The sequence below is a fragment of the Halictus rubicundus genome, chromosome 14 (assembly GCF_050948215.1).
Source record: "Halictus rubicundus isolate RS-2024b chromosome 14, iyHalRubi1_principal, whole genome shotgun sequence".
Taxonomy (NCBI): Eukaryota; Metazoa; Arthropoda; class Insecta; order Hymenoptera; family Halictidae; genus Halictus; species Halictus rubicundus.
The window spans coordinates 3648061-3664997 of record NC_135162.1 but is presented as its reverse complement, the minus strand read 5'-3'; the positions used below and the strand labels follow the sequence as shown (position 1 = coordinate 3664997).

Sequence of the window (16937 nt, the reverse complement as noted above, 5' to 3'; positions counted from 1 at the left end):
TCGTTTATCCATTGGGTTGTTACGAAAAAAGTTTTTATACAATTTTTAAAACAATCCAGTGGTTATTTGTTAGGAGTATGTAGAAACGTAATTTTATATACTAAATTACTTCTTTCATTTGTTGCGATGTCATACAGCATCATACAGCAACAGCGAAACTACACTCTAACAAACTTAAAATTTGTGCACAGTTTATTTATGCAAAATAATAAACAATGTAAATTATTAATAAGTTTCTAAAAAAACATATATAATAAAAGTTGAAGGTAGTCTTGCTTAACAACGAATTAATCTCTTCAATCTCTTTATCAAGATAACAGTCAATAAAATATGAAAGTAGTATGCACATATATAGGTTAAAATACAGAAAAATTCATTCACTCTTAAAGGAAAACGTAAGAAATTCGACATGCAAATTGCGCTATTAAATATTTTCTCCCATGCCTCTTCTGGGACCAATAAATTACAATATTTATGACAAACTTTGTAAATTATATTGTCAAAAATAACCGGCGACATAGTAGAAGCACAAAACCGATAGACTTATGTATAGATACATGTATATATTTCTATATACAAATTAAGATGGGCTGAGCTAAATGAGATAATAATGAGCTGGGAATCGAATTAAGCTTAAATTTTGCACATAGCCTCATTTTTCATTAAATAGACGTTTCCCAAGAGGATTTTTGACGACTGGAATAAATATTTTATCATATTAGTATCATTTTCTACCTTACCGGCGAATTTTGGTTAGGTCTGGGTTAGGTTTGGGGTGGGGGAGAGTGCAGGGGGAGGATCTCCGTCCTAAAACACGTGTTCCGTCAATTAAAAAGAGCAGAATTCGCTGTAGTAAGTGTCCAATAAGGTAGGAAATAATATTAGTATGATAAAAAAAATGTTTGGAGTCGCCAAAAATTCTTTTAGGATACATGTTTTTAATGCAAAATGAACCTATTTACCAAATTTCAGCTCAATTGGATTTGACCGATTTTCGGAACTTTAGCCATTAATACTACCAATTTGAAACAATTCTGAAGGTAAAGCATCAAATAAAAAAAATTTGTTATATTGTTTTTGTAAATTTGTCTTTAGGTGTCACTTACTATAACAAGAAATGTAGAAGTTACTAAAGAGATATACCTAACTCTATCAGGAATATCGCAAATTATTACTACACTGCAGATTTGATGCATTTATAGCAATGCCTGAAATCGGATACGAATCATGCTCTCAATGCTTTTAAAACTTGCTCTCATGTGTACTGTTTTTAAAGAACGTAACTTTCACATCTCAATATTTTCAATTAACATTTTAAATGTTGTGTACCGTTTTTAAATCGACAAAATAAAAACTCTACGTAATACTCGTGTAAAGTTTAAGTATTGAGTCTTTTTGGATCACATAAAAAAAGATACAAGGTTTGAAATTTGATACATTTCTCATATAAATCTAGATTTTCGGTACAAAATATAAATTTTAAATTGATTTCAGTAATTGGAATTTTAAAGATCCGCAAAATTTTTATCTCATGGATTAGTCTATTATCTATTGGTATAAACGTGAGTGTTGAAATGTCAAAGAAACATGTGTCGACATAATAACCCAGCCTATTGGATCTGTGTAAATCTTCATTAACTGTCACAACACTAAATGTGTTACGTTTCATTTACATATTTATTTCATTTAATTACATTCTTATGAAAAAGTTAAAAAATTCCAGATTTTTGTGTTTTCTAAGCTAACAATGAGAAATAAAAGAGGTTTTTTTTTATACGAACAGCATTTTTCATATATTTTATACATCAAACTATGATATTATTTTTATGGAGTTCTTATTTGACGCATACAACTTTATTTGCTGAAACTATAAAAACTAGATTTAACATACAATAGAATATTAATTACCATCTATTTCATAAGATTGGAAAACAGTGAATCATGCAACTGACACGAGTTATCTATATCTCAAATTTGGTTGTAGAAAGAAGAAAATTGTGAGGAGAAAAACATGAGTGATATAAAGTCAAATTTTCTACTACTTCATTTTTTTATATTTGACGTTCCGGGATTCTTTAGAACACTCGAATTCGAATATTTGGTTAAACTTCATCTTGGCAACCCAGAAATTTTTAACTTTTAGTTTATATAATCCTGCAGATTTTGACGAGAAAATGTCAAAAATCCAAGTTTTATTGTTAGGAATTTACTGGTTCAAAAGTTATGCGCCGTGTTGTTATGTACTCAGCGTTCGCGCGTAGTCTAATCAGCGGAGCCGCTAGGTGGCACCACAAGCACGCGGTGATGTCGATAAGGTAGATTTGCAAGCGTAGTCAGGCCAGCCTTTATCTGTCAAAAACGCTTAAAATCGTTCAACTTTAAACACGCATAACTTTTGAATCAGTGAATTTCCAGCATTAAAACTGGGATTTTTGGAATTTTCTCGTCAAAATCTGCAGCATTATATAAAATAAGAGTTATAAATTTCTGGGATGCCAAGGTGAAGTTAAGCCCTTTAAATGGCATACAGAGAATATTGAAAAAACAATTGATCAGCGAAAGAAGATGTAGTTTTATTGAAAAAAATGTAACCATGCTTGCTTGCAGGTGTATTGTGGTACTTATGAAAAAAATAAAATCTTATTATTGCATCGTTTCCTCTTATATAATTCAACTTATTTTTGTAAACAACTTTCTTCTGGCTTTAATCAAGCTTGAGATACCAATCGTTCCATTTGCATACCTCACCTTGTATATGGCAATGCAACTCGTTTATACAATTAATTCAAGCATTTATTGAAAGGCATTAAATTAGCGGAAATTGTTGAAGCTCTATAAATATTTCAAATCAATCTATAGGTGCTTAATAAACAGTCTACTGGCGTGAATGATTATTAATTCTGTATAAATCTTGAAACGTAAATGATTATACTAAACAAGATCGATCGTGTTTCGCTACACTATCGTACGTGGGATTCATATTAAACAAACGCATTTTAATATCACTACTGTCATTCATTTGCCACTATCTCAAAACAACATGTAGATGTTTGCAAGGACGCACAATTTTTAAAGAACTGTAAAAAGTGCTATGTACCTGTCATTGTGTTCCCTGTGCCGCAGTAGAAATGAAAATATTGGTTAATATCATGTCTTCTTTAAAAAGTGACACTGACACTAACAAAGAAATCAGAATGTTCCTTTCTAATTTGCTTATGATTAGTGTTGTGTAAATAGTGTTGATTCCCGATATTTCTTTGCTTAGGTCAGGCAACTGTGTTGGCAATAAACGTAGGTTTTATACAAGAGTCTAAAGGAAACTATGGAAGATAGATGTACAGGGTGTCTCATTCGATTTTGACATCTTGATTATATTTCCAAAAACTTTAAAGGGAAATGTTGTTCAGAATGATGACCTCAACAACATATCTCAAGCTCATTGAAATCGGAGAGGTGGTACACTTCGACAAGTTGACTTTTGGTGTTATTAGGTTTTTCATGAGTGGACGCATAAAGGTCATATGAAGGTTAACTTCGTTTTTTTAAATGGAATTAAGTATTTTTTAATACATCAATGGATGCAGCTCGACATTAGTTGTAAAAAAGTATTAATCTACTTCTGTCGCAAAATTAATCGTTTACGAAATATTTCAATTTAAATAATTGCAAAACACCATTACTGACATACTAAGAAGTTTGCTTTTATTTATTGCTGAAAAGGTTCGACACAACAACCATTTACATCACGGCACCTTTGAAATCAATAGACATTGTATTTGTTGAACATATTTGACAATTGCAGTATGCAGTAACAAAATATAACGAATAAACAAACGGTATAATTTCTGATAAAATGTGTGAATACTTTTGCGATATATATTTTAATAAAAAAGAGTCAGCAATTGAAGATTCAATTATTCTATAAACTATTAAAAATTATTCTATTAACACGGGTGTGGTTAACAGGCAATCAAGAATAAAAGAAATTTTAGTATAGAAAGAGATGTGGAGTACTTAGTGTTATAGTTTGAAAAAAATCGTCATTTGCAAAATTTTCTAATAAAAACGCTATACATTCTATTTTCTTTTCAAAGGCAATTGTAATAGATTTATAATAATAAACAAGTAAACCATCAATTCAAGAAAAAACAAAAAAAGGGGGTCAATTTCAGACTGGACAATGTATATTATATTTTAACATATCAGAGCTTTTAACTTTTAGCTTTTAACGTGAATTATGTGTTGCACTATCATCTGGTTACTACCTACTTTTTCAAGTCTCCTTCAGACTCTGTATTTGATGAACTGAATAAAATTTTGAACATTTCAGTCAGTGCATTTCTATGCTCAGTGGGCTGAACCCAAACCTGGCACTTTTCTTTTGACGCAAACAAAACAATATTGAGAGAAGCACCGGATCATACTTTCGTATCATGCATACTATGAAGACATTGTTGGAGATGTGTTCAATAATTATGAAACACACAATTCTGTTTATAACTAGTTTAATAACAATAATGTAAATGATATATAAATGCAACACTCGATACGCTATACATTCACTTGCCAGACACAATATCTCTCACACGCGGCGATCCTAACCTATATATCCCCAGCGCTGCCAACTGTCACACTTCACACTCACTCTACACTCTGCTCAAACTCATTCATAGCAATTCATTCATACCAAACTCAAAGTTTGTAAGATCACTTGCACGTACATGACTACAAAAAAAATGTTATTAGAAATTATGTGAGGCTTATAATTTTTTCATTACATTTAACAACCTTTTACCAAGCATTTGTCTACACCAAATTCTAAGCTGTGAATAAAAAACGTAAAAAATATATTCTTCATTTACTGAGAACCAGAAATATAATTTATTTAAATAACTGCTGAACTTCTTGTTCATTCTCCATAACATTTCGAAGTAAAAATATTTGTTATACGCATGTCATAAATACATTAAAAATGAAGCTCATGGTACAAAGGTAATTAAATTTGGGATTGATTGAGATTTAATTTACATTTTACCGAACACCAAAAATCTCTATTTCGGTGTGCATGTGTATTTAAATACAGGTGTATTGTTTCTACCAAATTCGAATGCAGTGTCGGAACTATTTGCGTAAAACCAAATATATTCATTTCTTCTGAATAATTAACAGTGCGTGCGAAAAATTATTCTCTATAAAATTCATAAAATTCGATAATCTTTATTTAAGATGCATAAAAATTAAATAAAATTCAATAATTGATTTCATTGCAAGATATACAAGGTGTTTCACTTATAATAAACTTTCCTTTACCATCTCTTCTTACAATTAAGACTTTATTATAAATAAAACACCGTATATACGTATCTGCTTCCCTTCCTGAAGTGTTATGAAATATAAATATACCTACATATATTTGCAATATATTTTGATGGGACAAATGTGTATTATAAACTAAACTTCGAATTAATAATGCGAAAAAATTTGCGTGTAACGTAATGAAATAACTGGTTAAGATAAACAATGTAATATAAATGTTTGTAAAACTTCGGTAGGATTGATATGGTCATCTTATTATATAAAAAGTGTAATGTATGGTGGACCGTAACTGATAACATAATGCAGTGAAAAAACATATTTAATGATAACAATAAATTAAAAATAGAAAGTTTTTGTTTAAAATTACATTTTTAAGAGATTTAATATGAAAATTCATCGAATGTACGTGTCTCCGAATGTATCTAGATAAAGAATCTATGACTCATAATAAAATAGCACAGTATTAATAGTCTATAATCTCCCGCCATAATTTTCATCGATCTCTTTACAACCGCTTCGCGAATCCCAGGCGAGGTTAAACTTCACCTTGGCAAACCAGAAATTTTTTACTTTTAGTTTATATAATCCTGCAGATTTTGGAAAGGAAACGCGATATTGAAAAATTTTTTAGATTCATTAGAATTATTGCTTTTCAAAGCATAATGCACCTTGTAGGTTCTACCTAAACTTAATTGATATTCAAAAATTAATTTTTATGTACTGACAAACAACAAAACCCATCAAGATAAAGACTAATGCGGTAGTTAGTGTTAATATTCTTTATATTTTCGTTGAATCAGAATTAGTAGACTCGCACGGAGAATATTGTGCATGATATAAATTTTCAGCAAATTGGAAAACAATGAATAACGTCCGTGTTAACGCCAAAATTGACAAAAACGAACATACATATATACACAAATATAATGAACAATATTGATATTGTATAAATTGTACTATTCGACGAAATTTCAAATTCTATTTTTTGGAAGATGTGGTTTCATGTAAAAGAAATGTCCTTCTACGCCTTCTTTTTAATTTTGTGATATAAAGCACGGCCCAGCTTCTACACATATTTGATGTTTTAAATGTAACGTTTGCATGAAAAATAATGTCGTTAAATGTAAGTTGTATAGAATTTTGATTCGTTCGTATGTTCTTCTCTGACGCTAATAGCAATATGCCGTTTTTTAATTACGTATATTTTCGTTCCTCTGTTGCATTCAAAATCGTGCATTCAACCAATAGTTACTCGATGATGGAGTTCATTAGCAATGTTGCGTAATATTAGACTACATTTATCATTACGGCATTAAAGTAATGAATTTCATTATCAATTTCAAACTAGCACTTGCACTCTGTGTTCAAAAAAAAAAAAAAAAAAGAAAAGAAAATATGGAACATCGTGGTAACATCACGTTAAATTACTCACCTATCGTTATTTTGTGATGAAACATGTAGTTTTGTGATGAAACATCTGCAACGAATATTGTTTGAAAGCAGTGTTTCATAAGATCAGTATATTAGTGTAAACAGAAAATCACATTCTTCAAACTAAAAGTTACAAAAATGCCACTATCGAATGAAATGCTACAAATTAGGATTGTATCTTTTATGTTTCTACGGTTCATGATTAAAATCTTAATATGTTCCTTTGTGCCAGAGAACAATAATAATAATTGTAAAGTAAACTCGTGTTTATAGTAAATGTTCGGGTTTGGTGGTTGGATTTTGAAGATTTGGAAAATTATGGCAGCTACTACGAGAGTCATTGCATTATATGACGAGGACAGGTTGTTAATAAGATGGATTGGAAAATAACTTGCAGTACGCTTCGGTGTCGCCAGATCAGGACATGTCCCCCACTCTAACTTCCCCTTCTACCGCGCTACTCCCCACGCTACAGCCGCGGCCTGGTCACGTGACGCGTTTCGCCTCTATCGCGCATGTGTCAGAATGTCACGTGACTAATCCGGTACTGGCAGAGAGAGGGTAACTTTTTCCCCTTGATTCGTGCTTCCTCTCATCATCTGGCGACACTGGTACAGTTACATGATATTGTTATCGTGAATGTTGTTTTGAAAAATTTCCCAAATCGCAAAAGTAATTTCTATAGTGATAACTATTGTCACATATTTCTTAAATCTCAATTTCTGAGAAGTAAAGAAATAATTTTTATATGTTGCGGATTTACTTCTGGTACCCTGATATATTGATCTAGGCAATGAATATACACGTGATTTTCAACAGATTCGTCACATATATATGTATATATTTATATGTAATATATATAGAGAGAGAATGTGATAGAAAGTATTGAAATCAGGGCAACGCACCTGGCGTCGGTTGGCTTGTATGTGACATCGTACTTCTCGACTTGTTCAACTTGACTTGTACTCCAGGAAACGCGGACAGACGTCGGATTCAGGAACATCACAGTTATGTTTTCGGGAACGCCGGGAATACCTGTCACCGAACCTGAAAAACCAAAAGCAAACACGTTTCTGAGCAAATCAAACATTTACATATTTATAAACTCAAGCACATACACTCCTGTTCGCAAGTCTGTGAACAATTGTTTAGTTCTTATGTCTGACTCAAGAAAAAAAAATGGAATCTTCGATGAATTTATTAGGTACTTAAATACGTTTCTGCCGTTCTTTCTGATAAATAAAAGTTCTTTATTTGCATTGAAAAATAGAGTATATTTTACTCGAAGTATTTCCACACGACCGAACTTGTTGTTCCATAAAACAGTGAAAAAGATACATCAATTTTTGAGAAGTCATTTTAAAGAGAAGATTTGAGTCTTCAAATCTATGGCAGTTTCATATCCGAGAAAAATGTTTGGAAGTTTTTGAAAAATGGGTCTTCAGTTTCTCACCTTCTACATTATGTGAAAATACATCTAGAGGGGTGGTTCAATGTCCAATGTGGTTCAATGTGAAAAGAGATTTCCAATATCAAACAATAGAATAGATAGAATAGAATAGAATAGATTGCAAAATAGCACTTTTTTTTCATTTTTTCAATTAAATGTCAATCAATTTTCTTGAATATTTGAATGCGAGAAGAATGTATGTGTATGTGTGCTTGAATGTCCTAATACAAAATACAAAAAATACAAAACAGATTAATACAATACAGATTTTTAAATTTTGCGTTTTAAAAAATACATTAACATTTGATTGGAATAATTAAGAAAAATGCTATTTTTCAAGATATTATTTATACAAATAGTGATACTGAAAACCTGTTTTCGCATATGTATTGCTTATAAAAAAATACGCTTGAACCACCCTAGCTCTAATAGTTTCCGAGATATTCTACCAAATATGGTTCTGACCCCGGACTTTGAGGGCTGTTTTCACCCCTTCAATATTTTTCTGAGAACAACCTTTTCTCAAAGTTTCATTAAGTACGGCGTGTATCACTTGGGTATGTTCCCTTGTCACACTGTGTTCCAACATCAAACAAGCACACGTATAGAATTATTTTAATTTTTTTTTAAGGAAATACAAATTGTCAAACGACGGAAACCAAAAAGTTTCAAAGATGCATATCCCCTATCCTGGTCCATAGATTGCACACATAGGTTTTTATAAAAATGGATAAACAATTAATGAGAAAAATTGCAACAAAACTTCTTGAATACTATTTAGACAAACACCTTTTTCAGAAATTTTCTAATACCACTGAATTCCTCGAAAATAAAAAATCCAAAAGCAGACTTTATTGTACTACACCCTCTAGTTCCCGAGATATCTCAGAAAGTAGGTTGTCTACCCACGACTGTGAGGGCTATTGTCACCCCTTAGATATGGATCATTGCAGATAAAAAAGAATACGTGTCAAATATGTGGGATCAGGATCCCTCAGACCAACATAACGTATGGAGATTAGAAATAATCGGAGGTCTTCATGGCTGATGTCGGGAGCTGATTAGATATTAATGTCAAGGTCACGGACCCGAGTCCCGCTTGTGTTAAATTCCCTCTTTTTTTTTTAAACCTTACAAATATTTTTCAACAAACCACATCGTACATTTTCATAAAAATGAGCGTGTTGCATTTGAGTGATGACCCTTGCCAGTACATCGCGTGCGAACTTTCAGCAAAAATTGATCGATTGAAAGATCAGTCATGGTTCTTGACATTAATGTATGGAATAAAGTATCAAAACTAATTTATGAGATTTACACTTATGAAGTATAGTATCGAAACTAATATCGAAACTAATCTATGAGATTTGTATTCCTTTAAAGCTAGTTGTAACGTATGAAAAATATTAACTTTTCCGTCAACAGACGAGTAAGCCTCAAGCAACTCAAGTTTTTGTTTATACTTTTTATAATAAAATACGACAGTTTTGCTTATTATAAGCTTGTCGTTTTAGCATACAAAATTAGCTCAAGCAGAAAGGGAATTTAATTAAGCTATGTATTAAGGAATATCAAAGTAGTTAAATGACTATAAAAAAATAACAAATATTTTTTGTTGATGGCTAGTGGAATAATTAATTAACGAATATTATTAATTTTTAAAAGGTTATGATAATATGAAGATTAAACTACTGCAATTCAAGGTAACAAAGCAGATTAATTTTCAATGCATTCTGCCATTAATTAATTCGGAAATAAACAAGGATAACAATGGATAGATATTTATTAAATACTAAAATGTAACGCTGATAGACACGATGATATAGGATCGGTTTTGTTCCATTCCAGCTCATTATTTATACCAAAAGATCACGAATGTTTATAATAAAATTTTTAACAGATTATGTTGCAAGGCATATATTTTGAAAATAACTCATTTGAATCTAAGGAAAGAGTTTTATTTCACTGTTCGTAGTTGATAAAGTTTCTGTAACACCTGTCAGTTTTTCTACGAAGAATAATATGGTTCCAAAAGGATCAGTTTCCAGCAGTGCACGAGGGCGTTCATCATTGACCAGAATAAATGGTCTTCCACAGAATTTATCCTTTAAATTCGTCTCTCTAGAATGGAAGTTTTCGAACCACTTTTCTAACAATATCATCGTCAAAAACACATGTGATATGGATTCGTATGAAAATATTGCCTCAGTCAATATCATTATATAAAATTGTTGCTAAAATTACATTTATCCACCGATAGAAACAAAGCAAAATAATCTACGAAAACTTCTGTGGTCTTTAAATCAACATGGAAGTATTCTTGCAGTACTTTAGTAATAACCTGAGCAATAAAAAATATTTCAAATTTCAACATATATAACATTGCCTACTAAATATCCCTCATAATGCGAGATTGCAATAGTTCTTTTCTGCGTATATACACATGTAGAATCATCCCCTCCATGTTTATACCATTTTGGGATACCCTATAGGCATATGGAATAAAATAGTAGTTCACGAGAATTTAAATTTGTTTTTTGAGACAACGTTTGACTTGAGACCTATCGTTCCTGTGGGACTTTTGTTCTTCGCGATGAATACTGTAGGATACACTAAAAAAATTGTTGACCTTAAAAAAGGTCAAGGTCAACTTTGCAGTCCATTCTTTGAACAGATCTCCAACTATTCAGATGATGAAGAAACACACTGACCTATTAAACAATCTAAAAAGATATAAGCTGTAACTACACAATTGCGCACGAGATCGCTACTACATGGACCAAGCTCTGTGACATGTTATCAAGTCTTTTGTTACACGAAAAAATGTAATCTTCGGGTATAGTATGCTTAAAAGTACCTACTCTTCCTATATGTTTCTAAACTTACCTTTTTATCCCTTAAATCAAATGTAAAATAATGTAGAATAATGTAAACCTATGGTAAATAACCTTCCTTGCGAAGTTCCTTCTTGAGGTTAATAAAAAAAAATACTGTGGGTATTCTACATTGTCAACAACATTCAAAGCAATAAATGCTAACAAAGGTGTTGACAAAATGAATAAATTGGCATTTGAGACATTGACAATGGATTATTGCGATATAGTATAGTATACAGCTTACCGACGAAACTAGCTCCTTGGAGGAATAGTATAGTGGCCCAAAGGACCATGCCGCCAAAATGGCGGGCCAAGGATGGACCGCGTATCGTTCCACACACGTGCTTGTTTCCACTTCTGTTTTCTCCGAGAGATGTGCGCTGTGGTGACTCGTGTGTGACTTGAATGTAATCTGTGCATGCACCTTTCTTAAGGTTGGGGCTCATCTAGCCTCCTTTACCGTGATGCATTCTTCTCCTTTCATTACGCCATAACCACTGTAACAAAAAAACAAAAACATCGATGATAACATTGCATACACAGACGGTGTGCAATTGTGTGTTATCTCTTAATACATCTAAAGTAGATAACAAAGAATAAATCGTTCATTCATAAGAAAAATGACAGCTCAAAATATATTTATAAAAAAAAATTGTAATAATAAATATACAACTTGTGGTGTACTTCATAACTAATGTACAGGACAATTAACCAAGAAACAACAAATTATTTTACATTTCTAAGTTTGTTATATAGAATAAAAAATATTGGCAATTTTAGGTCATTTTTCTGTAAAAGTCCCTTTTTTTTACTTATGTTAACTTTTCTTATGCATGAACGAAATAGACAAAATTCTTCTTTAGGGGATCCAGCTTCGATGACCTTGACCTTGAAATATGTTGTCAGGGTCAATGTTCCGAGCAACTTTTTCTGTACGGGTGATTCACCAATTCTATTTCAAAATGGATGACAAACGATTTTATTAAAATTTGTCGAATGTTTTGTACTATAATGAAAATATTTGCATTATAGTATCAAAGTATTTCGTATTATAGTTAAAGTATTTGTAACTTTTACTATTCTTATCATTGCATTCACTCTACTTGTCAAATCAATTTTAATAAATGCCACGCATATTAAACGTGTCGAAATACGTGTTTTGTGTTCGAATATCAATAGTTGTACACCAATATCGTATGGTTCGGATTAGCCTGAACAATTTAGCCCGGATAAACGTGAATAGAGTCGATTCTGTTCAAAGGGTGCATTTTTTAATAGCAGCTCCTTCTATTTCTAGTAGGATCGTCGTAAACAGAATAAACTGATATAGATTGGTAACTTGCAAATTATGCATTGTATAAACACATATACAGGGTGGCCCACATAACTCTGAACCGCTCAATATCTCGAAAAAACTATGCCATCGATTTTAAAGTTCTTAGTCTTAAATTGCATGGAACTGAAGGGCCTTTCTGACTACATAAACGTGAAATGGCCTCCCTTCCCCTTTAACGGGGGAGGGGAGGTACCTTTGTAATTTTAAATCGAACCCCCTATAAAAAGTTACATATTTAGATTCTACCCGAAAAAACAAGTCAATTTTGTCTGAAACATTTTTTTGTCAGATACTTCCATGATGAGATATAACAGTTTGAAGTTTCGAATTGTAGGTACTTGAAGCGCTCGGAAATAGCGTTATGGAATTATACGCGCTTCATAATTTAGAAACATTTCATAATTTAGAAAAGCGGCTTAGTAAAGTGGTCACTAATGAAAATAATAGTGCCAGTATTCTTGCTGCAATTACATTAAATCCTCATATTAGTCGTTCATCAATTCAACGAATTTTGAAACGGCAAAAGTATCATCCATATCACATGGTTTTATCACAAGAGCTTTCGATAGCAGATTACGATCACCGCGTAAGATTTTGTGAGTGGCTGCAGGGTGTTGTGGAAAACGACTTTTTGTGCAAAATACTTTTTTCCGATGAGGCCACTTTTATGAATTCAGGGCATGTAAATAGACATAATCTGCATTATTGGGCCGTGGAAAACCCAAATTGGATGCGATGTGTTCCCTTTCAACATCGATGGTCTTTAAATGTTTGGTGTGGCCTAATAGGAGATTTTGTGATTCGACCTTATTTTTTTCAAGAAACTGTAACATCTGCAAGTTATTGTGATTTCTTAAAAAATCATTTGCCTGCGCTTTTGGAAGATGTGCCACTGCACGTTAGAAGAGAAATGTGCTTCCAACAAGACGGCGCTCCTCCACATTTTGCAATCATCACCAGGCAATTTTTGAACGAAAAATTTGGGAACAAATGGATAAGTCGTGGGGGACCTCGTCAATGGCCTCCTCGATCCCCCGATCTAACACCATTAGATTTTTTCTTATGGGGATATGTAAAGGACAAAGTTATGTTTGAACCACCGACGACAAAAGAGGATATGAAACAAAGAATACGTGACGCTTGCGCTTCAGTGACTCCCGAAATGTTAAAAAATGTTAGAACAACTTTGATGTTTCGAGTAAATAAATGTTTACAAGCCCGTGGTGGACATTTTGAACATTTAATTTAAAGTACATTTTATTTCTTCACGAATAAGCAAAGGACTCAAGCGCGTATAATTCCATAACGCTATTTCCGAGCGCTTCAAGTACCTACAACTCGAAACTTCAAACTGTTATATCTCATCATGGAAGTATCTGACAAAAAAATGTTTCAGACAAAATTGACTTGTTTTTTCCAGTAGAATCTAAATATGTAACATTTTATAGGGGGTTCCATTTAAAATTACAAAGGTACCTCCCCTCCCCCGTTAAAGGGGAAGGGAGGCCACTTCACGTTTATGTAGTCAGAAAGGCCCTTCAGTTCCATGCAATTTAAGGCTAAGAACTTTAAAATCGATGGCATAGTTTTCGAGATATTGAGCTGTTCAGAGTTATGTGGGCCACCCTGTATATCGAATGTCGCATTCATGGAAGCCACTTTGTGTCCTAAATTGTTTAACAAAGTATTGAAATTAGTCTCAGAGCGTTGAATTGCAAATAAGCAAATCAAACTTCTCTAAAAACAATGTGTTTTTTACGTTTCACCTGGTTTGATCAAATAATATACAAGATATACTATAGTCTTTTCATTCTACAGATTAATGTAGAATAATAATAATACTCAATAATAATAATAATCAATAAGAACACAGTTCAACAAAATGAAAATTTTTTTCGTGATCTGCAATAACTGTTGGGTGATTCCTATAGAATTTGTCATTCTAAAACCAAATTCGAAAGAATTGAAAAACTCAGAACAACAAACAGTCAGCTCGATTTCGACGTGACTGTAAGAGAACAAATTCTTTCGATAGTTCGGTGCAGCAAACCCCCAAGACTAAAAACTCTAAGCGGGCAGTCATGTCTAAATCGAGCTGACCGTTTGTTGCCCCGAATGTTTACAGTTGCTCTGACTGTTTGTTGCTCCGAACGATTCCGAAAATCTGAGTGGGCAGTCACGTCGAAATTGAGCTGACCGTTTGTTGCCCTGAGCTCTTGAATTGCTCTATCACGCAACGTTTTCGGAAAACATTGGTTTTTGTAGAAATGCATGATTTTGATTTTAAAAAAATAAGGTGTTACGCGAAAACTAAACATGCGAAAAAGTTCAGGTTTGTGTCAAACGATAAAGCGGACTCTCCTCTACATATTCATATAGTCAACAATTCATATAGTTTATGTACTTCCTAATAGTTGTAAATGCTTGTTAAAGTTTGATAAAGAGCTGATGCAGATACTTTATATGTTCTTTTTTTGTATTTATGTGAAAAATCCTTTATCTAGCAGGAGCTTACCATACAGAAATGAATTCTACAGACATCTCTGGTAAAGAAATCATTCCTGAAATTGACATTGACAGCTTGTGTGCGACGCGTTCGCATTATGTTAGAAACTATTCGGTTAACTACTACAGAGCGCGGTTCGCTCGGTGCGTGAGTAAATAACAATTACGCGTACAACGCGTTTCGCTACACGTGCGGCACAGAACGTGTACAATACGCCGCGTGTGCCACGGGATGACGCTACCACGACAAACAAAAGCCCGCGCAAACAAAAGATTGTCGGAAAAAACAAAAGACAATCCACTACGAGGCGGTGGCTTCTCCGAGAAACGCACATGCGCATTGACCCATGGATTAGCGCCACAATTTAACACACTACGCAGCCATAGCAGCCTTTTCAATGCCTAGTCGACATTGGTATTACTCAAATATGTCTTGGATACATTTTATTTTTGTCTTCTTGGGTACTAATCGTTACAAAAAATTATAAAAATACGAGATATGTTCACATTTCGTTGTGGAAATACTTAATAAATAAAATTCAATTTGAAAACTAACTTATTTCTGGTGGAAACAAATTTAAACATTTTTCGCTTTGCTTGACGCTTATACATGGTATCACGAATTTCACTAATAAGTATCCAACAGTAATCTGCAAGTAACGCACATAAGTCTTTTCCTTGGTAACGTTCTGCTATTGTTGAAATATCTTGATGAAAGATTAATGCAGGAATTATGTTCCTATGTTTTAATTTTAAAACAAATTCACCACAAATATAACTAAAGGAGTCCGGAAGATTTATACACTTTCGCGACATTGTAGTATATAAAATGATATCAATAAATATACACCCTACACTATTACAATATTTACAAAGCTAAAATATATGTACACTATTAAGATATTATATATGTACTACTAAAATAAATATATTATATGCACAAACATTAAAATGCTATAAATAACTATAAAGTTTTTTTATGAGGTTTTATAGCGTAGAAAAGCAGATTTAAAATGCTTATCACGACTGAATTTGATAAATTTCAAGCCGAAACTGAGTTCTGATATACGAGATTTTCTTACAGACTACAGGCCACAGATTACAAAATGGTTACAATCTAAGAAAAAACTGCATTGCGGCGACTGGAAAAGTTTATTTTCAGTAATTGTTGTCTTATCTTTATAATTGTAGTACCAATGGACATTCGAGATTCTTCCCATTAAAATAAGTCCAAACTCGATGTAAATAGGACTATTTTTATTGACTTAAGTACATAATTAAGACATATGGGAAGGGATTGGAGGGGGGAATTGGGGAAGGGTGGGAAGAGAGACGGGACTTCTTTGAGGAGAGGGGTTGGACAGCGGAGGAGGTGAAATGATGAAGGAGAAAGAGAGGAAATGATGGAAATGATGGAGGAGAGGAGAGAGAGAGCGAGCGAGAAATTGGTAAAAAGGGAGAAGGAAAGGTAGAGGGAGGAAAGACGGGAAAAGATCAGAAATTCAAAGTATAATAAATGGTACGGAATGTTCTCTTTTTCGAATTTAGTTTTTGCGTTTACTCTTAGTTTATTTTTAGTTTCATTTTTTAGGTTAAGATATAGAAGATAAGATATGCGATAAGATATTAGAAAGTAAGATCATTATGTTAGGGTAGGAGCGGCGCGAGGAAGGAAGGAGGAGGCTATGTGAATTTGAATTGTAACCCTGAGGGGAACAAAATAAAGTAGTACTACATAATTAAGACATAGATTGCTTCATATTAAATCGATAAGATGTCGCGGAATTGTATATGTTACGAGCCAGGGCCGCGATCAGCGCGAGAACCTGGCGAAGGGTTATTATCCCAGGAGTATGGTTTCAATTTGTTAGTTAGGTGCGCGGAAGAACCTGATGCAAAATCAGGGAGCCACTAGGTTGGACGTAACATATAAATCAGCCGGAGCCTTTTTGTTATATTTATGAAAAAATTGTTTTGATATCAAACAATACGAATATAATTCTTGTATTAATCTTTCATCAAG

General features: G+C 32.9%; 1 protein-coding gene across 4 annotated transcripts in view; it reads right to left on the bottom strand.

The window, feature by feature from the left end:
- LOC143360924 (uncharacterized) overlaps positions 1–16937 on the bottom strand; it is a 333702-nt gene that overhangs the window by 155616 nt on the left and 161149 nt on the right. For all 4 annotated transcript variants that reach the window (XR_013083372.1, XM_076800123.1, XM_076800125.1 and 1 more), the window contains exons 4-5: positions 11318–11570; positions 7653–7794 (exon numbers count right to left, since the gene is read on the bottom strand). Coding sequence is in view for 3 of the 4 variants with exons in the window: in XM_076800123.1 (XP_076656238.1) it covers positions 7653–7794; positions 11318–11519 (344 nt within the window). In the remaining variant the exon portion in view is untranslated. The remainder of the gene's footprint in view (positions 1–7652; positions 7795–11317; positions 11571–16937) is intronic.